The sequence below is a fragment of the Passer domesticus genome, chromosome 4, assembly GCF_036417665.1.
Source record: "Passer domesticus isolate bPasDom1 chromosome 4, bPasDom1.hap1, whole genome shotgun sequence".
In the NCBI taxonomy this organism is placed as follows: domain Eukaryota; kingdom Metazoa; phylum Chordata; class Aves; order Passeriformes; family Passeridae; genus Passer; species Passer domesticus.
In genome coordinates, this window is record NC_087477.1 from 31,319,842 (window position 1) to 31,344,575 (window position 24,734).

The following is a 24,734-nucleotide window of genomic DNA, read 5'->3' on the forward strand; positions in this document are numbered from 1 at the left end:
TGGTCAGGAAACACCTGAAACCCAGAGCTGAGCTCTATCCTACACTCACTATCCAGCTGCGTGGAGCTGGTATTGCTATTCCAGCTGGAGACTGAGGCTGTCACCTTTGTGGCTGTCACAGAAAGAAAAGGTTGGTATAGACCCTCTGGAATGCCTCTCACAGATGAATGGTCTGTTATCAAGATTTGTCGCTGAGATGAACAAATGTAATTAATTGCTCACTGAAGGTTTAGAGTAACCTTGGTTCCTCCCACAGCCATTACATTTTTCTCCACAGCTCTTTGTGTTTCTTAGAGCACAAAACACTTTTCAGCATTAGTAAGTAACCTGACTAAACCATCCCTTGGAATGGTTTTTCTACATGTCAGTTTTTTAACTTGGTTCATATCTTGGTTTTTCCTCTCAGCTGCCAGGACACCTTTATTGTCAGATATTTCAGTGTGCACATACATGTGACAGCCATCTGTCTAGACACTGACTTGCTCTTTGGGTAGTGAAAAGGAAGTTAATAAAGGTACTCTCCATATTATCACTGCTGTTTATTATACTTTATGTAAAATTGCTGGGACATTTGGGACCCCAGGTGACAATGATGGAGTTTAATTCTTAGGAAACTTCTTGCTAGATTTCTGATGTGGCTCTTTACTGGGCTAGTAAACTTGGGTCTGATTTCCTGATGCTTTACTGCACTTGCTGAGAATGTGCCTTCAAGTAAGTTTTGAAGACATGCCTCAGTGTTTTAGAGATGAAGAAATAAATTCCAGATTGTAGAATTAACTGAGAATAAAATGGAAGATGGGAACAGATAATTTCTGCCTTTATCAGTACAGTTTTAATCAGGGAACCTGTGGTCTTTGTGGTATTGTAGAGCCTGAAGAGTTTAATCATTATAGCACAGTCTAGCTGCAAATGTTCATAGGGTTTGTGAAAATTGTGCAAAGAATTCTTCAGTGTTTTGTTGGACAGAGAAGCTAGCTTTGAAGAATAAATTAAGAAAATTCCTTCTATTCTCACACCAGAGCAGAACTACTGCTCTAATTGATTTTGAAATATGTTATGCCGAACCCTTTTATGCCTGTCTTGACCTCTCTAAGGCTATATGGGAAACATATTTTCACGTTGTTCACTGGGGCAGAATTCACACATTCATTTCTCTCTAGTGCTTTTTCAGGATCAGAATTCCTAGGAGCTGTTTAAGGAGTTGTAGTATGCAAGATCTAAAGTTTCTACCTTTAAAATGACTGCTGCATCTTGCAGCAGTTGTCATGTTACTAAATTTAGCTATTCAAAAGGCTACTTTCAAAATTTTGCTTCCTTCTTACAATAGTGTGTTACATCATCACCTAGCACATACAGTACAGTAGGAAGGTAATAATCTCTGCTTTATTTTCTTGACCATAATCTTGTAAAGCAGGTTTTTTTTGCCTTACTTTTCTCGTGGAGAAAGCACACATCATTTTTTATGAGCAAGCCACAAAAGCACACAGATCTCCCCCTTTCAGTGCTCAGAAACAGCTTAGGCAAGAGGTCAAAGCTGGTACTACGTGCAGAGTTTGAGTCTGTCTTTTCAAAATACTAGCAAAAGTCACACTGTTTTCACTAGAAACAGGATGGATCCTCAAACACTATAGCTGTACATAAACTGTAAGTATCTTCTACTTTCTTAAGCTGTACATTTTACTCTCTGTGGGGGTAAATTGGGGCAGGGATGTGTGTTTCACCTCTGCGCAGCACTGTTTGCTCACATTGTGGGAAAAACATAGATGCTACTAACACAGTTGATTTGATTGTTTACATATTGCTCCTTTCCCCCAAAGGTCTCAAATCCAGAAGTATCAATGACTTAATCAAAGAAGTGGTTGGAGAACACTTTCAAGTATTTCAAGGTGAAATGCAAGAGAGCATGGCTCAAATTTTCAAAACTATGTCGAGCATGTCAGGTGACCTTGAAAATACAAAAGAACTAGTCAAGCATCTGAATGAAACCCAAAATAAATTTGCTCAGGAGAAAGATAGTGGGTCAATAGAGCTTGACATCCTGGAGCTGAAGAGTCATATGGTTCAGATGAGAGAGGAAATGGCCCTCACTTGTGAGAAGCCTATGAAAGCTTTACAAGAAAAGCAGAAGTCCTTGGAAGTTAACTTGGAACACCAACAGTCAAGAAGTGTAATTTATTATGAATCTTTAAATAAGACCCTCTCTGAAATGAGAGATGCTCATGAACAACTGTTATCAGCTGAACAGTTTTCAAGACAAAACCTCCCCTCTGCAGATCAGGTCATGGAGTACAATGTTACAGAGTACATGATCACACTGCATGAGAAAGTGAAGAGACAAGGCATGATGGTGCTGGAGATCTATGATGACTTAAGAGTGCAAGATAGCAAGATCAGCAATCTCAGTCTTGCGCTGGAAATTCAGAGAGACTCTGTTCTGGGGGTCTGTGATGACATGTTGTCAGAGAGCAGGACAGATTTCCAAGCACAGCTGGCAGCAGTTCAAGAGAGTGTGAGTGCTCTAAACAAGAGTCTCTCCGATATGTTCCTTCCATTGGGCAATAAGATGGACAGAATGAATGAGCAAATTAATGACTTGTGCTATGATATGGAGATCCTGCAACCCTTGATTGAACAAGGGGTACCTTTTAGTCTTACTTCAGACTATGAGCAACAAATCCAAGCTAAAGAATGGAAAGAGAAACTTGAAAATCTCACTGTTGTCATTGACGGGATGAGTTCTGCAATGAAGGAACTTTCCAAAACTCAGGAAGGACTTAAAAATGAATCTCAGGCTTACCAGGAACTGTTTCAGAGTCGTGTTAATGAATGCTTCATGGAAATAGAAGATGGATTAAACAAGACCATGATAGTAGTAAACAGTGCTGTCGATTCTATTCAAGATAATTATGTACTGAAAGACATGCTACATGCTCTAAGAAACAAGACTGACATTTGCTGTGGCAGAGCTGAGGAACTGGACAGCCTCCTGGCTTTTATTCCCCAGTTCCAACAGTTGAATGAATCCCTCCAGTCACTGCTTTATAACAAGAGATACGAAATTACTTCACAGGTAGCGCCATCTCTTGCTGATCTTCCCTACAAGGAGTCTGACAGAAGTATCCTTCACAATTTCAGTAGAGTTTTCCATATTTTAAATGATACATCATCAAAAGTGGAAAAGCGGCAACAAGATATCAGCCGCCTGGAAGAAAAACTACTTGACTTTGTGGAGGGTTCAAAGGACCATGAGGTTCGCCTTCTGAATGTAGAATCAAAAATTTCCAAGTTTTTGGCAGACAACTGTCTCTCACAAAAAAAAACCAAAGCTGCCTTGACAGAGAAAGAGCAGGTGATCTCACTTCAGCTCCAGGCACTGAGTTCCAGGATCAAGGCCCTGGAAGCCAAGTCCATCCGTTTCTCGAACGTCATTCCACTCGTGAACAAGACTGCTCATGAGGCCTGGGGGCTGTGCCAGGCCACCAACAACAGCATCCAGAAAGTGAACGCAAGTATACCTGTGCTAATTAAATTGGCTCAGCCAGATATCCCCCTGCTGCACAGGGGCCTCAAGGAGCTCGTTGAATCGGTGCTTGAAGTAAAAGCAGGAACTATTTTGACAAATTTAACCCAGCATGTTGACATGTCCATGGTAAATGCAATGAACAACATCACCAAACTTCAGAAGCAGCCAAAACCAGTTATAAAAAAGCCCTCCCCAGCAAAAAAAGTGGGAGGAAATGTCAATATGAGCCTGGCAAGCCGAAGCCAGAGAAACACGGATAATGCAATAAATCCAGGTAATGCATTTTACTCTACTAAAAATCAAGGTATGTTTTATAAAGATGATGTAACCATTGTGATGAACTGAGTGGCAGAACTTGACTGAGAGTAAAGAAAAATCTAAAGACTGCTGTGAAGAGTGTTTCAGAAGATCCTGAGATTAGTCTCTTGCTTGCAATAGAATTTATTTTGCTTATGAGATTTTGCACTCAATTTAACTTTCCTTAATAGGTCCCCATCTGATCAATTTAAGATATATACACATGCACATAAACTCAGCTGAGAACCTGACCTTTGAAAAGTTACTGACAGTTTTGACAAAACCTAAAGAATAGGAATTTTATGCCTGCATCTCAATTAGCAATTTCAGTAGAAAAAAATGTATGCAAGCTGGGAGAGAAATACAGAGTTGCAGTGTCAGCAGGGATGATAGGTATCAAAAACCTGGAGCAAGTGAACAAAAATGACTGTAATGAGGCTTTTGCTGGCTCCTTCAGGACTTCATTGAGAAGTGCAGTTTCAGTGTGTTCCTGAAAAAGCAGGAATCCAGCCAATAAAGTAAATTTGGCTGCAGTCCACCTGGAGAGCAGCTCAGCTAAGCAGGAGCTGCCATTCTTAAAAAGGCAGTTTTGAGTGTGATCTGCTTCTGAACATAAATTCAAATGTGATCATGTGAAATGAGTTATGAATGAATTCACAGGAGTACAAATTCTTGAGTTGTGACTTCTGCAATCATACTTGAGTGAAAATCACAAGCACAAGATAATGTTTTCTGGCACAATACAGAAAATGAAGAGTGGATGAGTGACTCGAAATACTGAGATGACTCTAATTCACATTAAAATTAAGATTTCTTAATAAGAGAGTCATGTCCAGATACTCTTGAAGATTCAGACTTGAATATTTTCTGTAAAATGCTCCTAAACTTAAGAACATTTCTAAACCAATATTTGGTCCTTATTGCAAGCAGATGTAGAGAACAAGAGCTATTACTCTTGTTCATGTCCTAAGGCCAGGGCAGTTTCCTTTTCCCTTTCCATGCCTTTTTCCTTCCTTTCCACTTTAGTTCTTTATCTCTTCCCATTCTAGAGACAGCATTTCTCAATGATCAATGGAAAGGATCCTTTTTAAAGCCATAATCCCATGAGTAGCTTGGTTTCTGATGAAAGTCCTCCCCATTGAAGGATTTCAGTGCTTGGTTATCTTTTCAGTTAGAGAAAGGAGGCAATCACACTTAAAAATGCACAAAGAAATTTGAATATTTTGCTATTCAGAATTGCAGTTCTTCCTCAAGTCCTTTTTGGTTTGTGTCTGTAACTGGCACTGCACAGGATGGAAATGCAACATCTTTGTTCAAAATTGAAATTAAGAGAAAATGAGAGATATCTTTGATCCTTCCCACACCATGTGCTTCGTTGGAAAGTATCACTAGTGCTACCTGCCTGGAGCATGGGAAGGTGCCACCTGCTCTGGTTTTCACTCCATTTTGGTGAATTAACGTTTTTCCCTTTTATTATTTATCCTCAATTTTAACAAATAACTTGCTTGATAGCATTGGATATATGCTCACTTGTAGAAAGTGCAGTTCTTTGCAGATGTGGAGAAGCCTTATTTTTATATGAAGTGTTTTTATAGCAATGTTTATGCTGACTTTTCCATTGGTACACTGGAAGTTAAGATGGCTCAGTCCAGAGAGAGCATCCTGATCTAATTTCTTTGGAGGTTCTTCTTTCTTACTGCATGTACCTGACCCTCTGAGACCAGCAGAACTCAGAATTCACAGGTAATCTTGAGTGTCTTGGAGGATAGCTGAGGGTAGGCTGTGTTCAGGTAGAGAGGGAAGTTGGACAGGAGCTGCTCACAAAGAACTTCAGCAGAAATTGTGAATTGTCAAAGAGCCTTTCCAAAATATTGCACATTTAGGTGGTATGGCTGCTGTGACATTACAGCTGAGGCTGTTGGTTTTGCTCCTCTCTTTGACAGGGCAGTTTTCAGCATGTGCTAGCTCCCCGTGCCAGAATGGAGGAACCTGTGTCAATGACAGACAGAGTTTTGTCTGTGCCTGTCGCCACCCCTTTGGAGGAGCCAACTGCAGTGTGAAGCTGGTGAAGGACAACTCCCTGAGTGTTGGCAAGTACAGAATTTAGCGGTGCAATACAGGATCAGTGCAGGCCTCTGCCCCAGGGCCTCATTACAGAGCATTTGCTGGTCAGAGGTCTCACGTTTCACTTTAATGAGTGACAACTCAAGCAGCAGGGTCCTGTGTTTTGGTGCTGAAGACATCAATCCCCAGGGGTGACTCGTGATCTCTTTTCTTAATATGACCAGAAGATGGGATTAAATTGGTTTGGGACCTGTGATAATAGCTGGAAAGTTCCCTGATGAAATGGGCAGAGTGGGAGGGTGTGCAGTAGATGTATTTGAACACAATGTCATGGATTTTGAAGGGGGAGGTGAAATCACAAAATCACTGGGAAATACTATCTTCAATGCAGCCATAAATGTTCTATAAATACCAATGCCTACCAGAAGGTGTGGGACTGTGCCCTCAAGGAGTCATTTTAGGCCTTCCTCTGGCTTCCATCAACAAAGGATGCAGCCCCTTGAAAGATTGCAAAAGGAAAAAAAAGTTAAAATTATGCTTATAAATACATATAAATAATTTACACCCAGGCCACATGGAATGTGATTTTTTTTCAGCAGTCATTTGGCTGATTTTTACTCATTACAGCATATGAATAGTGAATGAAATAATTTCTACGGAAGCAGGGAATGATAGTATACAGGCTCAGCTTAAAGAGAAACCCATATACTTTTATCCCTTCATTTAACATCATGAATGCTAAACCTCCTTGCTGTTTGTCTAAGATTTGTGCCGAAATTCTTGGCTTCAGCTCACTGAACAATGAAAGAGATCCTGGAGTGGGAAGACTAGGAGTGGGGGTGTAAGTTGGAAAGAAAGCTCCCTTAATGATAACATAGTATAGATAAACACGAAGTTCCCTTGCTCTTCCTAAATTTTTCTTGGTGGATTCACCTAGCACTAATTGCGAAGAAAATTACTTTTTATATAAGATGATGTGTTTATGCAGGAATATTGTGTTTCAGTTGCTCAAGTTCTGTCACCCACAGGATGAAGTGACATCAGCAAATCTGCATTTGGTCTTCTGGCTGGTCCAAGTTGCCTTTCTACAATGTAACACCACTCAAAATTTTTTCTTTATTCCTTTCCAGATTTTTCAAAAGGATCATACAGATATGCACCTATGGTGGCTTTTTTTGCTTCTCATACATATGGAATGACAACTCCAGGACCCATCAGATTTAACAATCTGGACGTCAACTACGGCGCCTCATTTGCCCCAGCAACTGGCAAGTTCCATGTTCCATACCTGGGGGTCTATGTTTTTGAATATACCATTGAATCATTCAGCCCACGTGCCTCTGGCTATCTGGTCATTGATGGAATAGACAAACTCACCTTTCAGGCTGAAAATATTAATAACAGCAAGTACACGGACAGAGTAATTACTGGAAATGCTTTATTAGAGTTAAACTACGGTCAGGAAGTCTGGCTCAGGCTGGCAACTGGCTCTATACCAGCCAAGTATCCACCTGTAACTACATTCAGTGGTTACTTGTTGTACCGTACCTAAGTCAGTCCTAAATGTGAGCTGTTAGTTAGATGGAGCAGCCTGCAGATGAATTTAGCTTTGCATTTAAATACTTTGCTTCTTTAAGGGCACTAAGCTTCCCAATGTAATGGCTGATCCTCCAAGATGTTCTTTGGTTGTAGCCATGCGCACAACCCCAAGGAGTCCACAGGTTGGAGATGGGGGAAAACAAAGCATCTTCCTCATGTTAATATGACTGGGAAGCACAAATCTAATGCTGTTCTGCTGCTACATTGCATAAACATACTTAGAAGAGACTGCTGAGAATCACTTCTCAAGAGAAAGCTCAATTTGATCATTCCTTTACACCCTGACTGCAAATCAAAAGTGATGGATAGATTTTGATGACTTAGATGCTGGATTACTACCTAGCTCACTGTATCAATTGATAGTCGTGTGTATATATTCTATTTGGAAAAAGTATATTTCTTTTTCATTTTGCCTACCATTATTCACTGCATACTTTGATATGGCAGTATTTAATGTATTCATGATTTTTTTAATGTAACCAATATGGTGATAGACTGGGGTTTTTTTTGAATGTGGAAGAAAAAAAACCCCTGGAGGAATACTTTCAGCTTAGAAATGAGGCATTTTTAGCATTTAAATTAGTCATAGAATAACCACCATAATGGATTTGGTGGATTCTCTCTGCTGCTTGAAATGTTTAAACCACAGCTGGATACTGCTTGGGTGATATGTTTTAAGAAAACATTGTTATATTGCCTTCACACAGATTTTAGCCTTTGACCTATAAAGTACACAAGATTAAATTATATAACCAAAGTATTTTCTGAGTTTGAGTTCTATAAATCTATTATATTGTTTGTTTCTGCATTATATTCGCTAACTTCTGAGGCAAGATGACATGAACTTCAGTCTGCGTGTGATTTTTCAAGCACAAATCTAATAAAGAAATATTTTTAATTGATTCCTGACTGCCTGAAAAAACAAACCCTCAGCTTTTTATTCTTATTCTTTGCAAAGCCTCAGGCTGTTGCAGTTTCTTAATATCCTATCCCCTAGTGTGACTGGCCAGGTTTGTTTCTGGTTATTGCCTTTGCTAATGATATTTGACCAGGTTTTTCTGTGTCTGTGTTTGTCTCATTCCCTTTTCTGAAAAGCTGGAAAAATCTATGATCTCTGCCAATCTATTGAAGCACAGAATGTTTTGGAGCTCCCTGAATTATTTTGTTATCCACCATCAGAAACTTTTATTGAAAACACATAGGCATCTTCAACTGTCTTCTTAGTATTACTTCATGTATCTTACAAGATCTTAAAGATGAGTGTCCATGAAACGACTGAATTACTGCTACGCTGTATGTGGATAAGAGAATCCACAGTGTCTTCCCTCAGATGCATAAATGTACGTTTTGCTGCTCCAAACAGAATTGAGCATTCCTCACCAGATGCCATGGTGCTGGAGCGTGTCCATGGGCATGTGCCTCTGGGTGCTGGCTGTCTGAACTACAAAAATGTGCAGCACTTGCGAGCACCCCTCCAACTTCAGGGGACACTTATCATGGCTTGTGGTTAAGGACAGCAGTTAAGAGTTAATCAAAGTTCTCAATCCAAATACACTTTTTTTTGAGGTTTTTCTGAGGCCAGAAATCCGTTCTTCTCTGTAATTAATGGGTTCTTAATGTACCATGGACCCTGAATAAGTGTGTGACCTTTCTCCTTTTGCATATCACAATTTTTTTGTAAACACTCAGATCTTTTGTATTGCACTAATTCAGTGTACTGTATTACAGCTGGGCTATGCCCTGGCTGCCTTGGCCAGGATAACTCAGTGGGGCTCAGCACAGTGTCCGGATTCCCAAGCAGCTCCCCGCTGCAGGCAACCTTAGCAAGCTTAAGTAGTTTCAGCTCTTAGTGATTATCAGCTCTTTGTGATTTCAGCTCTTTAGCTTACTAGGTGCCGCAGCAGACACAGGGAGAGAGAGGAGAAGCACTCTATGCAGTTCTGCAGGAATTCTTTATTGGGGGCTTTTACGAAGGTTCTCAGTGGCAGCTCTTCTGCCAAACTGGGCAGAAGTAGGGGTTTATATACCTTACAGGGTTTTGGAAATTGTCCAATAGTAAGGGTCAAGGGAAAGTGACCTATAGGCTTACAGAGAGATAAGCAAGCATCCAAAGGCGGAAGAGAGGGGCTTCTAAGGGCCAGTCATCATGGCTTAGCATTTCCTATCTGAAGTTTCTGACCACCAAGGAGCCATTGCAGTCCCTGGGCCTGCTACATTGTTGGGACATGCCCTTATGCTCTTCCAGCAGCATCTCCACTACACTCTGTAGTGCTGGACTGTTGTCACAGCAGCAGCATTGATTACACAGCGGTACTGGGGCTGGCAGAGCTGCTGTAGGAGCTGTGCAGGCACAGCCTCTCACTGGCTTTCTATGGCCTGCAGGTGTGTGGGACCTTGGATATGCCACCCTGGGCCCAGGGAAGGTGTGGATGATGGACTCTGTGCTGGCCTCTCTGGTGACAGCATCACCATCCCAAGCACCTTCATCTCCCAGAGCTGGAGGCTGCGGGCGCTGGGAAGGGCTGGGGGCTCTGCCCCAGGGGGATGGGAAGTGACCAGAACTTCCCAAACCCAGATTGCTCTACCCTCAGGAGAGTTCTCCAGGTCCTCCTGTCTACAGACTTAGAAGGATTCCACCATTTCCCCAGCTGGGAGGAGGCAGGGGAGGCTCTGGGCTGCTCTCCCAAGATGGGGTGAGTGTGGCTCTGGAGGACGCCCATGGGGATCTGACCTGTCCAGCTGCAGAGCAGCAGTGTGGGGGCTCCAGGGGCTCCTGAGAGGATGAGCTGGAGCCTCTCCCAAGAATTGGGTCTCCCCAACCTTGGGGATTCGTGGTGAGCACTGGTGGTGCAACCCACCAGCTGCTCAGCACCATGGAGCCCTTCACTCCCCCTGAAGAGGGGTGGGGCAGAATCAGAGAAAAGGTAAAACTCTTGGGCTGAGATGAAGGCAGTTTAACAGGACAGAAAAGGAAAATTACAGTAACCATAAAGGAATATCCAAAGACAGTGATGCACAGGGTACTTGCTTACCACCCTCTGACCAATGCCCAGACAGCCCCTGAGCAGTGGCCCTCACCCTTCAGCCAAATCACCCCAGTGTTTCCTTCAGCACCATGCCCTGTGCTCTGCAACATCCCTCTGGGCACCGGGGCAGCTCTCCTGGCTCTGCCCCCTCCCAGCTCCTTGCTGCCCGCCTGGGCAGCCTGGGAGCCTGAGAAGTCCTTGGTTTAGTGTAAGCACTGTTCAGCAGCAGCTGAGCCATCTGGCTGTTGTTATTGGTAATAATCAATAAAGCCAAATTAGTAATTAATAAAAATAGATTTTATTTCACAACCGAGGTATGGTCTCTGATAGGCACAATCAAAGGGACAGTGTTGAGCCCGGGATCGGCGCTGGGTGAACTCTGATCTGAACTCTACTGCTTCGGATCCCCTCTGTTCACGAAGGCTGTCCCTGTCCAGGTGGTTTTTATACAGTTTATTCAGCCTGGGGCAGAGTCTCTTCTTTTCATGGCTTCACATATTCTTGTAGTCTCCTTTCTCTGCGTCGGGCTGGACAAAACAATTTCCAGTAAGTGATGAATGCTGACACCAAGTTACAGGAACCCGGCATTGGAATGCACGAATGCTGATGTCAAGTTACAGGAACCTGGCATTGGACTGCACGCCACCTGTGGTTTCACAATTTTGTCAAGCAATCTCCCCAGCTCTGGCATGTGGATTTAAAACTTATATTTCTTACAAGCATCTTACAAGCACAACTTATTTATCTTATATTTCTCACATATTTCACATAAGCACGAATTATTCCAAATCATATATTACACTGTTATCCACAGCAGCCTCATCCTGAACTCAAACACAGCTCTGAACCCACTCCTGGGAAGAAAATTTCCTCTGTCCCAGGCAGAGCCAGGACATGAGCCTTGATTTGACTCTGCTTCCCCCCTCCTGTCCCAGAGCAGTGCAGGGGAGCAGAGCTGGGGGGCAGCAGGGCAGAGCCCTTTGCCAGCACTGCTGAGAGCACTGGGCTCATCCAGTGAGACCAGTTTGGGCTGAATGTCCTGTGCCACCCCAGTGACACCAATACACTCCGTGAGAGCCACTGCCCCATCCCGGGCATGGGGATGAACTGTCCCATGTCCCACACCACAATGGACAGAGCAGCGCCAGCCCAACACCACACAGTGGGACAAAACTGTTCCTTGTCACAGTGACCAATGCAAAGCCATCCTTCCTACAGAGAGCTGCTGACATTTTTTAAGCAACTATTTAATTCTGGACCTTTTTCATGTTCTGGGCCGCTCCAGTGGTCATGCTTGGTGAGCTCTCAAAGCCATTTCAGGGCTGCCGTGCTGCCCTCCAAGCAGATACAGGGGCTCAGCTTCCAGCTGAGGAGAGGAAAAACATCTGGGATTGTACGGGTTAGTGATTTTTATCCTTACTTATCCCTACCTTTCTTATCTTGTCTGTGGGGTGTTGTGTCAAACACTGCCATGGGTCAGGGATGAGCTGTCACCCTGGGGTGCAGCCCCTGGCCTGGGTCCTGCCGAGGGGACAGGCACGGTGCCACCCGGCTGTGCGATGGGGACAGCACCTGGTGGGGCTGGAGAGGATGGTGAATTCAGTTTCCCTGAACAGTCCTTGGGACATCGAGGGTGTAATAAACCAGAAACTGCTAATGAGTCAATACGATCTCTGCCATCCTGAGGAAAAGCTTTTTACTTTTTGTGGGAAGGGGAGTTATCTTTTGTGTGCTGCTGCGTGTGCTGTGGAAAAGAAACCGAAAGTGAGCTGGGGCAGTGCGGGTGAGCCTAGCCCGAGGGCACATTCTGCACAGCTCCTGCTGCCGGAGGTGCTGGAAGGGCGGCACAGGTGCCCGGGAGCCACACACCTGCCGGGATTCTGGGTCCTGCCCTGGAGTGCACTGAGCTGTGGTATGCCGGAAGGGGGAAAAGCGGGGCACGGGGTTAAAATGGACTGGTTGTTTAGGAATATGTGTGTGCTCAAACCTGTGTGAGCACTGGTGGAGGGCAGGGCTGCTGGGAGCCCGTATTTCGTCTCGGTCCCGGTCGGATCCGGGATGGGGCACCAGCTGTGCCCCCACTTTTGACTGCGCAATCCGCTTTTGGTTGTCGGGACCAGCACAAAGGGCTCTTCTCCAGCAGACCTGCCCTCGCCGCTGCTGCCGGCTCCTGCCTGCGCCCCTGCGAGGGCCGGGGCTCCTGCACCAGGCTGATGGGATGCTCGGGGAGTACCCCGGCCAGGAGCGGTGGGGCGGCCGGGGCCGGGGTGGTCTGGGGCTGGGTGGGGACCGTTCCTGTGAAAACGAAAGTTGGCAGCTCGTCGGAGAAACGCAACTTGTCCGGGCGGGAGTCGGCGGAGCGGCGGGACGAGCGGGCGCTGCGGGTGGTGGTGCCCGTACCGGTGCCCGGTCGCTCGGTGAGTCGCGCTGCCGGGCCGGCGAGCGGCGGCACGGGGCGCCGGGCCTGGGCTTCGGGGGCTCCGGTGCGGACGGGGCGGGGCGGGGGCAGCCGCGGCTCCGGGCCCCGCTGCACCCTCGCGGTGCCCCCGAGGCGCCTCCGTGCGCCTCGATTTCCCCGGTGCACCTGCGTCCCCGGGGACTCCCATCTCCTCCCCGTTCACTCGGGACGCCCCTATCCCGTGTAGGCCCCCGTATCCATTCCGGTTGTCCCCGTGTCCCTCCCCCATGTCCTCCCGTCCCCGCGCTCTCTTCGTGTCCCCCCCCCGGGCCTTCTGGTCCACCCCGTGCCCCCCCCCCCCCCCCCGGCGTCCCCCGGCAGCCGCGCTAGCCCCGCTCGCCCCGCTCATCACATAGCGGTATCGCTTGCATACAGGGCCACGGGGCAGCGCCGCCCCGGGCGGGGCTGAGCCGGGCAGCGAGCCACGGCCAGGACTTGGCCACGGGACCCGCCCGGTGTCCGCTCTCTGCTGCGGCCCAGCCCCGGGACCCGCCCCAGGACCCGCTCCTGGCCACGGCTCAGCCCCCGTCCTGCTCCCGGGCCGCCCTGGGGCTGCGCACTGGGCAGAGGCTGCCTGTGCCACCTCTGGTGCCCGTGTGGCTCCGGGCTCTGTTCTGCCCAGCTCATTCCACACTGCTCTTGTCCCAAACTCCCATCCCAATTGCTCATCTCAGCCTCCCCTGGCATTCCTGACCTGAGACAGTTTTCTTCACTTTGTGGTGAGTGTCGAGAGACAGAGAAGTGATTGAGTTGATGACACATCCTACACAGTCTCCACACTCAGGTCTCCAGTGTTGAACTAGTTTCTGTTTTGCTAATGAAGTAGTGCTGTTTTTTATGTTAAAAGACTGTCCTTCTTGACACAGAATTTTCTGATTTGCAGCTTGTTGTTAGATTACAACTTACCCCTGAGCTGTATTTGACAACACACTAATTCTGCCTCTCTGAACAGAGACAGAATTGAGTGCACAACACGGTTATGCTGGGGGAAATGTTTCCTAATCCTTTTCTTGTTTAAGACCGGATGGCCTGGTCCACCAGAATGGTTTTTGGTTTGTTGACAGAGAGAATGTGATCCTAGAAAAATACACTAAATCAGAATCAAGCTGCTGCAGTCACAACAGGGTCAGTTCTTAGCAAATTGATCTGCACTCCAGCATGGCAGGGTTACAAACCTGGGATCTCCCGCTCTGGAATGCTGTAGGAAGAACATCCAAAGTAGCTGAGGTTCAAAACTTTTGCTCTCGGAACTGGGATGGAGGCAGTGTGGAGGGGCCTGTGAAACTCTTGCACAAGGCAGAGATCTGTTCTGCTGCCTGACTGGGCCCAGAGCTGCCCCTCCACGTGTTTTTGAAGGACTGGATAAAGGTGTGAAGATAAACAGGGAGTTTTCCTCTGCCTTCCTGGAAAGGCCTCAGCTGAGTGGGAGTGGTCACAGAAGGCTGTGCCAGCTGGGAGGTGCTGCTGTCCTGTCACTGTTTATCCTGGGCTCCAGGCCCTGGCACAGGCAGCTGGTTGCCAGCACTGCTGCTGCATTTGTGTCTGTAGGAGGGACAGGGATGGAGCTCTACCTCGGTGTTGTGGTTCCTTAATTATTCTGCAGCTGGCAGAGCCTTTGAGAGTGCAGGAAGCTGTATAGGGAGAGTGGTAGCATTGCTGGTGGGAGCTGAACAGGGGACAACAAACAGCTCCTGTGTGCTCGTGTCTGGACTTCAGCTGGGACAGAGTTTCTTGTTCCCAGGAGCGGGTTCAGAGCTGTGTTTGAATTCAGGATGAGGCTGCCCTTGATAGCAGCCTGATGGTTCAGCTGCTGCTGAGCAGTGCTTACACTAAACCAAGGACTTCTCAGGCTCCCAGGCTGCCCAGGCGGGCAGCAAGGAGCTGGGAGGGGGCAGAGCCAGGAGAGCTGCCCCGGTGCCCAGAGGGATGTTGCAGAGCACAGGGCATGGTGCTGAAGGAAACACTGGGGTGATTTGGCTGAAGGGTGAGGGCCACTGCTCAGGGGCTGTCTGGGCATTGGTCAGAGGGTGGTGAGCAAGCACCCTGTGCATCACTGGCTTTGGGTATTCCTTTATGGTTACTGTAATTTTCCTTTTCTGTCCTATTCAGCTGTGTTTATCTCAACCCACAAGTTTTGCCTTTTTTTCTGATGCTCTCCCCCATCTAGGGGCTTGGAGTGACCTAGTCCAGTGCAAGGTGCCCTTGCTTGTGGCAGGGGTGGAATGAGATGAGCTTTAAAGTCCCTTCCAACCCAAACCATCCTGCGACCCCCCTGGGGGGTGAGTTTCCAGTTTAACGATTAATTTCCCTCCTTTGCAGAGAGAAGAGAGGTGCAGGTCCCTGCATTCCCTGATGCAGAGGAAGAGGTGAAGGGGAGGCCTCCTTCCACCACTGAAACAAAGGAGACAGAGGGCGAGTCACTGATGGACGGAGCAAGAGCTCTGCCCAACACCTCTGACACCACACCTGACACTGCAGGTGGATCTCCCAGCTCTGCTGAGACATGGGAGGAGGAAGAGGACTATGTCACAGCTTCAGAGGACAACGCAGAGCCCTCAGCTCAGCGTGGGGCTGGCGACTCTGCTGCGGTGGTTCCTCTGCTAAAGAAGGTGTGGATCCTGCTGGGTGCTCGGGAGCAGCTGTGACTTGTTGCTCTCTTGCTAGAAGTGAGGAGGCCAGGCTGCATCCCCCACATCCCTTTGGCCATGTCAGGGAGCTGCTGCCTGGCTTCCTCCAGGAGAAGCTTGCTGTGTTTGCTGACGCTGTGTTGTGTGTGTGGAGCTGCGGTGCTGGGAGAGGGAAACCACAAGTTACATGAGTCAACTTAGACACTGCTGCACTGCTCTGTGCTCCTGCTGGGCAAGTCTTGAATATTAAACCTACATAGTTCTCAAGACTTATTTGCATTTCACTCGCTGGTCTTGTCCCTCCTCTTCCTGATCGTTCTCTGGTAGCCCTGTGTAGCAGGAAGATGTCGGTACTTGCTGCAATGGAGGAGGTGACAAAGAGTTTCCCTTTGGCCATGAATAAACAGACATTGTGGTCTTTGTTTTTCTTTTTTTAATAGAAAGAGAACAAGAGTGAAGCAAAGAAATATACGTCCGTCTCTGGGGAACAGGACACTCTGCCTCATCAAACCGCAGAGTTGCCTGACACATGTGTTTCTCCTCAGGAAATCCAACCCCCTGGCTGTGAGGGAGCAAACCCAGGTGCTGATGGATGCACTGGTGCCAGTGGAGATGCACCTGAAGGCAACAGGAATTCGACACACCTGGGGAAGGAAGTTGGCAGCCCAGAAGCAGAAAGGCTGAGCCTTACAGAGCAGGGCAGTGCAGCCAGGGTGGCTGCCCCAGTTTCCAGGGCTGCAGTCCCAGGGAACAAGGTGGGGGATGGAACAGCCAGGGGTAATGTGGAATGGGGCAGCAGTGCCCCTGACCAGCTGCCAGCAGCCACAGCAGGTTCCCAGGCCGGGGGCAGCAGCAAGGAGCTGCTGCCAGCAGGGCAGGAAGCGAGTCCCTCTGGGCTGCCTCCTGCCAAGGGAGCCCCCCAAAGCAAGCCTGAGACCAAGACCTCCCCTGGGGCTCAGAGCCTGCAGGCTGGGAAGGAGCCCAAGCAGAAAGGGGCCAGTTCCACTGTCAAGGTGAGTGTGAGTGAGCTCTGGTGAGTGTTCCAGTGGGCACAGTTTCCCTTTGTCAGTGTGACTTGCTTGTGCTGTCAGTGAGGCTGAGGAGCACCAGCCCAGGCATGCAGGGGTGAATTGGGGATGACTGTGGGGAGGCTCTAATTTGAATTCTGTTTTCCTGGGTGTGAGTTCTAGCCCAGCTTTCACTGAGGGGTGGCTCAAAGGCCCCCAGGACTGGCAGGTGTCTCTTCTCCACCCAGCCTTGCTCTCTAGAGAGCTCTGGGATCTCCTTGAACGAGAGGATTTTGTGTTTTGCAGGTGCCTGTGCTCTGTTCATACACAGGCCTGGTAAACTGGAAGTTGCTGTGGTTTCTCTTTCACTTTCTTTATGCCCCATCCTGGGGCTCACTGAGCTGACTGTGTGGCAGTATGTTTGGGTTGGGATCCTCTTCCATCATGGGCTGTTTTCCTTATCCAGTGGCTTCCCTCAGTGAGGGATCAGTGCTTCCAGGAGGATGAAGCTGGTGGTGCACCAGTGCTGGGGGGCAGATGGGCAGAAGAGCAGAAAGTACTGCCCAGCTGATGGGTGGTGTGGACATCTTGACTCTGGTGAGCCAGAAGCCCTGGGAACATCAAACAGAAATGTAAGGGAGGAAACAAAAAGGAAATGTGCTTTGTTTAAAGGAAGTCATACAAGACTGCAGGTACAAGACTGTGGTTAAGCAGTGTAGCTAAGAAATGTGAATAATGTGGTTATTGCTTAGCAGTGAAAAATTTTACCTAAAGCTGTAAGAGTATATAAATGGAATTGTAGAAACAATAAATGGCTTCTTGCTATCTTTCAATTGCCAACACACCAGGAGGAGATGGTGTGCTTCCAGGGTCTCCTGTTTCATTGGGCATTGTTTGTGTCCCTGTTGCAGCATGCAAACACAAAAGAGAAAAATCTGACCCCATGTGCGAAAATGCCCAACATGAGTGAGAAGACAAGTTGGAGCCAAGGAGCAGAGGCTGCCAGAAAGGAGAGTGCTGTGGCTGCAGCAGACAGCCCCAAGAACAAAAAGGAACAAAGGAACCAGAAACCTGTGGAAAAGGTTAAAGAAAGGTGAGAACAGCCCTACTGCTCCCAGCGTTCTTCACTAACAGGAGTTGCTGTGAGGAGGACTCAGGACTCCAAACTGAGGTGCTGGGATTGGGTCAGTATGTACCTTGGCCATGTGGAAATGGAGTTGTCTTGAAACTGAGGTGAGGTGGTTGTGCACAACAGAACCAGTGTTGCATGTCCTGTGCTGTCCTAGGTGATGTGTTGAACCTGCTTGAGCATCTGATGGATAAAAAAGAGATTATTCTCTTATTTCTTGCTCTAAAGAGCACCATATGCTTCACACACACAATGCTTCAGGTGAATAGTGTGAAGAGCTGTTTTGATGTTCTGCTTAATGTGTATGAGCTGGAAGGGGTGGAAAGTGTGGCCATTCCAGGTGACTCTGCTGGGCCAGAGCATCTCCTGCTGCCTTTAGGAGCCCATTTTTCCTTTTTGCACTGGGCTTTGCACTAGGCCTGCTCAAACATCAGTCTCAGTGAACTGCTGCCAGAGTTTATGGATCTTGCAGCCACTCGGCTGGTCTCAAATAGAGTCTGATTTGAGGTCTACAGTGACTTGTGCAATTAAAAAACCCTGACAAAATCTCTTCTATTTCCCTTCCAATTCTTTCCTGCAGTTCTGTGAGCCGCAATGAGGGTGTTACAGTGCATTTCCATGCAATATTATCCAAAGAGTTCAAGCTCCACCGCGATACCCATAAAGTGTTCATCAGGGCTCAGGACATTCCTTCCTACGCTGACTGGAAGGACAACATCTGTGAGTTGAACTGCATCCGGTGAGTGTTCCCTGCTCTGAGAACAGGGTCCCTCTGGGGCCTCAATCACTGTGCAAGGGGTGGCTCTGTGCCCACAGCTGGGGGTTGCAGCAAAGGGTTTCACAGTGGAGAAAACTGTTCTAAAGTGTTCTTGTGAAAGAACAGTCACCATTCCTGTTACAAATTGAGCAATGCATGGAAAAGGAGGTCGGTAGATCAGCTAACGTGTCCTTTGCCTGCCTTTGCTGTGTTTGTGTTTCCAAGGTGTCTGGGAGAACATGGATGCCTCATTGAAGGTGTTGTAACTCTCAGCAGAAAAATCCTGGATAAATATATTCCTTACAAGTACCGGGTGAAGGGGGATTATGAGTTCATTTACAAGAAATCAGTATCCAATAATCCTGTGAATCGCTGCTTATTGATAAACAGTAGACGCCTCAAAAATGGAGGTGAGCTCTGTTGGCTGGACCTGCACCTTGGGGTGTTCCCTGCTGTCCTATGGCCCAGCATTCCTGGCAGGCAGCCCTGTCTGAACTGGCAGCTCAGTGGGCTGCTGGGGGTATTGCTGTGGCAGCTGGAAGGGAGAAGGCACCTGATTGCAATGGTTGTTTTCCTGTGTTCTCCTTGTGTTGCTGTTCTAGAGTGGCACCAGTACGATGACATCGTGTGTGCAAAGCCTTCCACGATGAAAAACATACACCAGAAACTTGGTTTTGATAGATACAAGGAAGTGGTGGAAGGGAAGAAAATTGCTGCTGATATTATGTTAGAAAATATCTTCAGCATTCTTGGGACCTGGAGTCCTGGCAGTCTGAGGAATTTCTACTGTCAGCTGAGGCAGTTCCATTATGTTGCAGTAGGCCAGCGGGTGTTTGATGGTGAGGCAATGATATGGAAAGAGTTAAACTTCAGCACAGAGCAGGTAATCCCTTCTCTTGCAGAGACAGAAAACATTCTGTTACTGAACACAAACTTTAACTTTGCTATTGACTTCACTGGGTTAATTCTGCTTTTCCAGTCAAAATTCAGGTACAGAAGCAGTGGGGATCCTTCTGGGGTGGCTGTCACTGACTGTGTCGAGGGCTTCAGTCAGCCTGTGCACCTTGGTGTGGTTCTGAGACCCCATGGGGGTCAGCAGCAGGGCTGTGACATGGTGACTTCGTACCTGAGTGGGTTTTGTGTCTGGGTATTGATTTCCTAAGCCTTGCCATTGAGTTTTGCTGCCAGTTGTTCTGTCACTAACAACTTCTCTGCACTCATCTCTTGCTCCAAACCTGCCTGCTCTTTGGGAGAAGCTCTTGATCCTGTTCGAAGCAGTGATGCCAGTAGGGTTTCTGGAATCCAAAATTTCTTATTTGACGTAATTAGGAAATGTGACAGAAATGCCACATTGTCTTTTTTGGTTTTCAGGGCTGCTCCTTCCTGTCCTGTGGCCTCACTGGAACTGGCAGAAGACACTGGCTTCAGAAGAGAAAGATTAATGCTATGCTTGGTTTGTTTCTTCTCTTCTTTATCCCAGGTGAATGATTTGCTGCTAAAATACGTGAAGAAAATAGCTCTCCCTTTCCTTGCACCAGAAGCAGCTCCAGAGGACAGAGTCATCCAAAACAAATTGGCTGTGGGACTCACCATTCTTGTGGTAGTTGAGAACTGTTCAGTCTCAGTACCTAAACGTGACCTGGCTGACCTATGCAGCCTCCTGTGCTTGGATCAGATGTCACCACAAGATGTACAGAATGAGATTGATCACATGAAACAGGCTTTTGCAGGAGTTTCCAAGTAAGTGCTTCATGTACCTTCTAACTGACCAGGCTGGTGTTGCTTTGATAAAGCAACAGGAATCCAGCTCTCTACTGCTAGAGAACCAGAGAAAAAGTTACATTTGGAGGTATCTTTGGAGATCTCAGTTCCAGCCTCCTGCTTGAAGCAGGGCTAACATCCAGGCAAGGTTGCAGTGCGTCATTCAATGCTTTTTGTTTGGTTTCCCCTGGAATGCCTGTTTGCCAGGTTGTAATCTGACTGCTTACCTGGAACTGGATTTGGAGTTCTTCACTCACACAGCTGCAGCCATTGCATTTCTTTCTGGAGCCCTTCTCTGTGTGGGTGTCACAGGGCTGGGGGGGCTCATGGGGAGACTGCAGGTAAAGGATTGGGTCTTCCCAGTGCTCCAGCAGCAGGATCTGTGCAGAAAGATTCAGTAACATTGCAGCTCTGGGCCTTAAACCTGGACAGGTACAATCTGCAATGAAGAGTAGATGGAGCTAAAATAATGACCAGAGGTTAATTGAAGGTGCATAGGGAGATTGCCCTAGGGGTGTGGGAGGCTACATTTCATTCTCAAGGCCAGGATAAAGCTGTTCTTTCACTCAGTGTCTTTGTTTTGTTTTCTTTTTTATTAAGCTTGAAGGCTGACCTGACAGACCTTTGCCAGAGGTGCATTGAACGTGACATAGACCAGTGGGTGTGGGTCCTTCCCCTTCTGCACTCCTTTGCTGCTCCCCTGCAGCAGGAGCATGGGCTGGTGGAAGAGGATGCCTGGGCAGGGCTGGAAGGGCTTCCATTTGCTGAAACCAGGAGGAAGCAAGATGGGTGAGTTTTCCAGCGCTCCCAGTTCCCTCCTCATCTCTCTTTTTGTTTTTCCCCTCCCTCATTTTTAAGGAGTATGAAATGTAGCATGTTAAGGGAGGATGCTTGGGGTGTTTGGGCACAGCCACACTGGTGGCTCAGAGATCACTGAGTGTAGCCCACTTGGGCACTGTGTGACCCCACAAACACAACCCCCCAGTTCTGCCAGCCAGGGAGCAGGTGGGAGCTAAAGCTGCTCCTGTTGTGTAGAGTCTGAGCAACACCTGGAGTTTATTTTCCCTGAGTGCTTGTGCTCAGTGGTTTGGTTCTGCTGTGCCACCCCTAGGCCCTGGGGACTCCGACTGATCTCAGCTGCAGGGACAAATGCACAGGAATGGAGGAGACTCCTCTGTGGGCTGCACAAGCTCACAGCCTTTTGTTCCCTGGAATGCTGAAGATTTTCTTTTGTCTCCCTTCCAGAGGGACCCTGCTGGCACGAATGAGAGAAAAGAAATACTTGGTGGAATTAGATGGGACTGTGGTCAAGTCCTGGCTCTGTGTGCTGCCCCTGTGGAGCCTGGGTGACTTCATAAAAGACTTCTGCAATGACCCGCTAGTTATTCTTCAAGGTGTTTTGTACAGATTGGAGAATGTTGGGCTCTCAAGGGATAGCTCTCAGGTTTGTCATCTGGCAGCTTTACCCAGCTCTGGGATGGAGGCTCAAACTGGGCTCCTGGGTGTCTTTTGGCAGAACTGACCATCACTGAGGGGACTGGGGCTGGCAGCAGGTCATGGCACAAAGAGCTTCAAACCTAGCTAAGAGCAAAAATAGTTGCTCTGAAGTCAGAGACTCCTCAGGGGGAGAGTTGGGGGTTATCTGCAGCAAAAAGTGGTGTTGGTATTGATGAGAGGAGGGTATTTGTAGCTGGATTTGCTCTTGGTGAATGATGGCAGATGCTTTAATCCTGACCTCCTCAGATGTGTACCCGAAACTGGTTTTTTTGCACAGGAGAGTTGGGCAGGGGGCTGCTGGTTTGGGAAATTTCCTGCTGTGGTGAAAAGTTTTGTATTGGTGTGAGGACAGCAGGAGTAGGACCTTGCAACTAATAATAGAAATTGTAAGAAGTCCAGGTTGGGTTTGTGCATATAAAAGCTGCCCAGGTATTGGCTCTGACATCCAGTAAATAAGTTCTGCTATTTTACAGTGTATTTGTAAAAATGTTGGCAAAGATGCGAAAGGATACTGACTTCCCTCCTCCTCAGCTAATCAGAAATCAGTCTGTAAAATTTCTTTCACAGTTTCATATTTTTGTCTTTCTGGTCTCAGGAGGTAGCGAAGATTCTAAACACAGTGCTGCATGCCTTGGGTGAGCCCCCAGCCAGGTAAGTGCAGTGCACCTCTGTGAGAGCATTGTCTGCCTCTGCACCAGGGCTGGGGTCCTGCCTGTGTACATTGAAATCTCTTTAGAGAAAAGAATCCTGGAGTTCTATCCCATCTTTTAAATCCATCTGAGGGAGGTAGCTGCCACACTGTATTGAATTTGGTGGGGTTTTTACTTTGTTTTTAATTTTTTATTTTTCCTTGGAGCAGAAAATTCACTCTCCCTCTGTGTTGCTGCCCTGCAGAGCTCTGGGGGTTCCTTCTTGGCAGTGCTGCGTGTCCTGCTGCCTCAGGCTGCACGAGAGGCTCTGCAGAGCTGCCAGGACAGTGGAGTTGTTCCTGATCCCTGCCACTGCTGCCACCCTGATTGCCAAGGTTGCTCATCTTCAGCCCCCAGCAGTGAGTACCAAGGAACTCTTGGCTTAATACAAGCAAGGTACCCAGAAATATTACAAGTGTGGCACAGCACACTGGGTTTAGGTCAGATCTAGTCTCTGAAGAACTTCACACTCTAAGCAAGACTGTGATACTTTCAGACAGGTGTGGAGTCACCTGATGAGTTTGGTTCTTATTGAAAATAAGGTCAGATGCTCAGGTTTGCTGTGATAAGCTTTGTTTTAAGTTGGGTTTTGTTTCCCCTTAAACATTTGTTGTCTTTACTTCCTGGAAGAAGCTTAAGCTTACTGCCTGTAAGCACTGCACTTTCCCAGCCTCTCTCTGCTCTTTATTCAAGCAGTGCTGGGTCTGTTGCTGGGCTCTTGTGTGGTCTGGATGCTTTTGGTCTTCTCTTTAGAAATACTGATTTAAATCAGTTGTCTATTGCTGTCCTGCTTGAGCTGTGTTTATTTTGTTGTCTTCCTCTCCATGTGGGGCAGGTTTCGGGGGATTCTGTGGAGGAAGTTCCAATGGAAGAGTTGCTCAGTGGAGCTCTGAAGGAAACTCGTGCCTGGTTCGGAAAGGTTTTACATCACAAGTTACTGGAGAAGTACCCAGACCACGTGATCTCTTTCTTGTCTGAACTTGAGGTTTGTCATTTTCTGATAATGTCAATAAAAAGGGATTTTACTGTAGCTTAGCCAGGGTCTTGAGTCTGCTGGCTCTTTGCTGGGCTCTGTAGCTGTGACTGGGTAAGGAATGGGGTGGGGATGGGCAGTGTTTGAAGCACACCTCCGTTCTGCTCTTCTGTGGCTGTTTCTAAAGGCATTGCTGGGGTGAAGAGCTGCCCCTTGGTGTTGTCTTGCTCCCAGTGTGTCCCACTGGGACACACTGGGAGAAAGATAACACCAGGTTGTCCTCAGGCCTTCCAGCAGGCAAAGCTCAGAGCAGCCCTGCCAGTCTGGGCTGCTGTTCCTGGCCCTCCCTGGGACAGTTTCCAGCAGCAGGGTGAAAGTGGCTCATCCAAATGTCTCCTTCAGCAGCTGAGACATTTACACACTGTTTGGGCTTAAAAGCTGCCTTTTGTAGCTCTGGGAGTGTTCCTTTTCCTCAGAATGAAAACATCTGAAAGGGCTGCAGACTGTCTGAGGCGTGTGGGGCATCTCTTCTACATTGTTCTTTTAATTTCCTTTCTTTTATTTTCCTTTCTTTTAATTTTCCTGTTAAATCTCAGCACTCCATGGTTTGGGTTGGTTTGCTTGTCCCCTGCAGGTCTGGGATACGTTTGTGAAAATCAGCTTTCCAGATAAGAACTTCACCCAGAAATGGAGGAATGCTTTACTTGCAGATCTGAAGAAAAGAATCCAGCAGGTAGGGGAGACTCTAGGCAGCCTTGGCTGGTGTCCAGAGCAGGTGGAGTGACTTGTTTGTGGAAACCCAGGGCATGAGAAATAGTGCTCTCGGGTGTCCTGACCCCCAGGGGAGCACTGACTTTGACCCTCATTCATGGAGAAAGTTTCCTAGACTTCAAGATAGACTAGAATCCTCAAAAGTGTGACATAGATTTTAGAGAGTAGTGTAGGTGTATCATTTGTTGAGAAATTTAGGTTTTGGGATTTTTAGTGTGTTGTGGATGGAAGCAATATGGAGGGCACAGGGTGTCATCCTGGGTTTCTTCTTCATGCTTCTTCTTCCTTCTTCTTCACAGGTTTGGGTGGCATTTTGTAACTGGGCAGAAAGTTCGTATTGTGGGCTCTTTGGGATCAGTTATTGGGTTAAAAGGGAAAATAAACTAGGTGTCAGTTCTTAATTGGATAGTTTAGTTTTAAAAGACCTTGTAACAAGAGATTGTTAGCCATTTTGTGCCTTCTAATGAAAAGCTGCCAAACTCACAGTAGTGAGACTGTTTTACTGATAAGAAATAATAAACACCTGAGTCCGAACGTGAAACTACCATCTCAAGTG

At 47.3% G+C, this 24,734-nt stretch overlaps 2 protein-coding genes across 3 annotated transcripts in view; both read left to right on the forward strand.

Moving 5' to 3' along the window:
• Positions 1 to 8,385, forward strand: part of MMRN1 (multimerin 1) — a 35,815-nt gene extending 27,430 nt beyond the window's left edge. For both annotated transcript variants that reach the window (XM_064416934.1, XM_064416935.1), the window contains exons 6-8: positions 1,818 to 3,797; positions 5,764 to 5,910; positions 7,015 to 8,385. In XM_064416934.1, coding sequence (XP_064273004.1) covers positions 1,818 to 3,797; positions 5,764 to 5,910; positions 7,015 to 7,436 — 2,549 coding nt within the window. In that variant the 3' untranslated portion in view covers positions 7,437 to 8,385. The remainder of the gene's footprint in view (positions 1 to 1,817; positions 3,798 to 5,763; positions 5,911 to 7,014) is intronic.
• Positions 8,386 to 12,827: 4,442 nt separating this feature from the next.
• LOC135298858 (E3 ubiquitin-protein ligase RNF213-like) overlaps positions 12,828 to 24,734 on the forward strand; it is a 45,025-nt gene continuing 33,118 nt past the window's right edge. The window contains exons 1-14 of the mRNA XM_064416936.1: positions 12,828 to 12,926; positions 15,287 to 15,576; positions 16,035 to 16,607; positions 17,513 to 17,694; positions 18,311 to 18,469; positions 18,713 to 18,897; positions 19,090 to 19,370; positions 19,968 to 20,227; positions 20,849 to 21,037; positions 21,494 to 21,692; positions 22,341 to 22,396; positions 22,640 to 22,793; positions 23,270 to 23,419; positions 24,042 to 24,140. Coding sequence (XP_064273006.1) covers positions 15,391 to 15,576; positions 16,035 to 16,607; positions 17,513 to 17,694; positions 18,311 to 18,469; positions 18,713 to 18,897; positions 19,090 to 19,370; positions 19,968 to 20,227; positions 20,849 to 21,037; positions 21,494 to 21,692; positions 22,341 to 22,396; positions 22,640 to 22,793; positions 23,270 to 23,419; positions 24,042 to 24,140 — 2,673 coding nt within the window. The 5' untranslated portion in view covers positions 12,828 to 12,926; positions 15,287 to 15,390. The remainder of the gene's footprint in view (positions 12,927 to 15,286; positions 15,577 to 16,034; positions 16,608 to 17,512; positions 17,695 to 18,310; positions 18,470 to 18,712; positions 18,898 to 19,089; positions 19,371 to 19,967; positions 20,228 to 20,848; positions 21,038 to 21,493; positions 21,693 to 22,340; positions 22,397 to 22,639; positions 22,794 to 23,269; positions 23,420 to 24,041; positions 24,141 to 24,734) is intronic.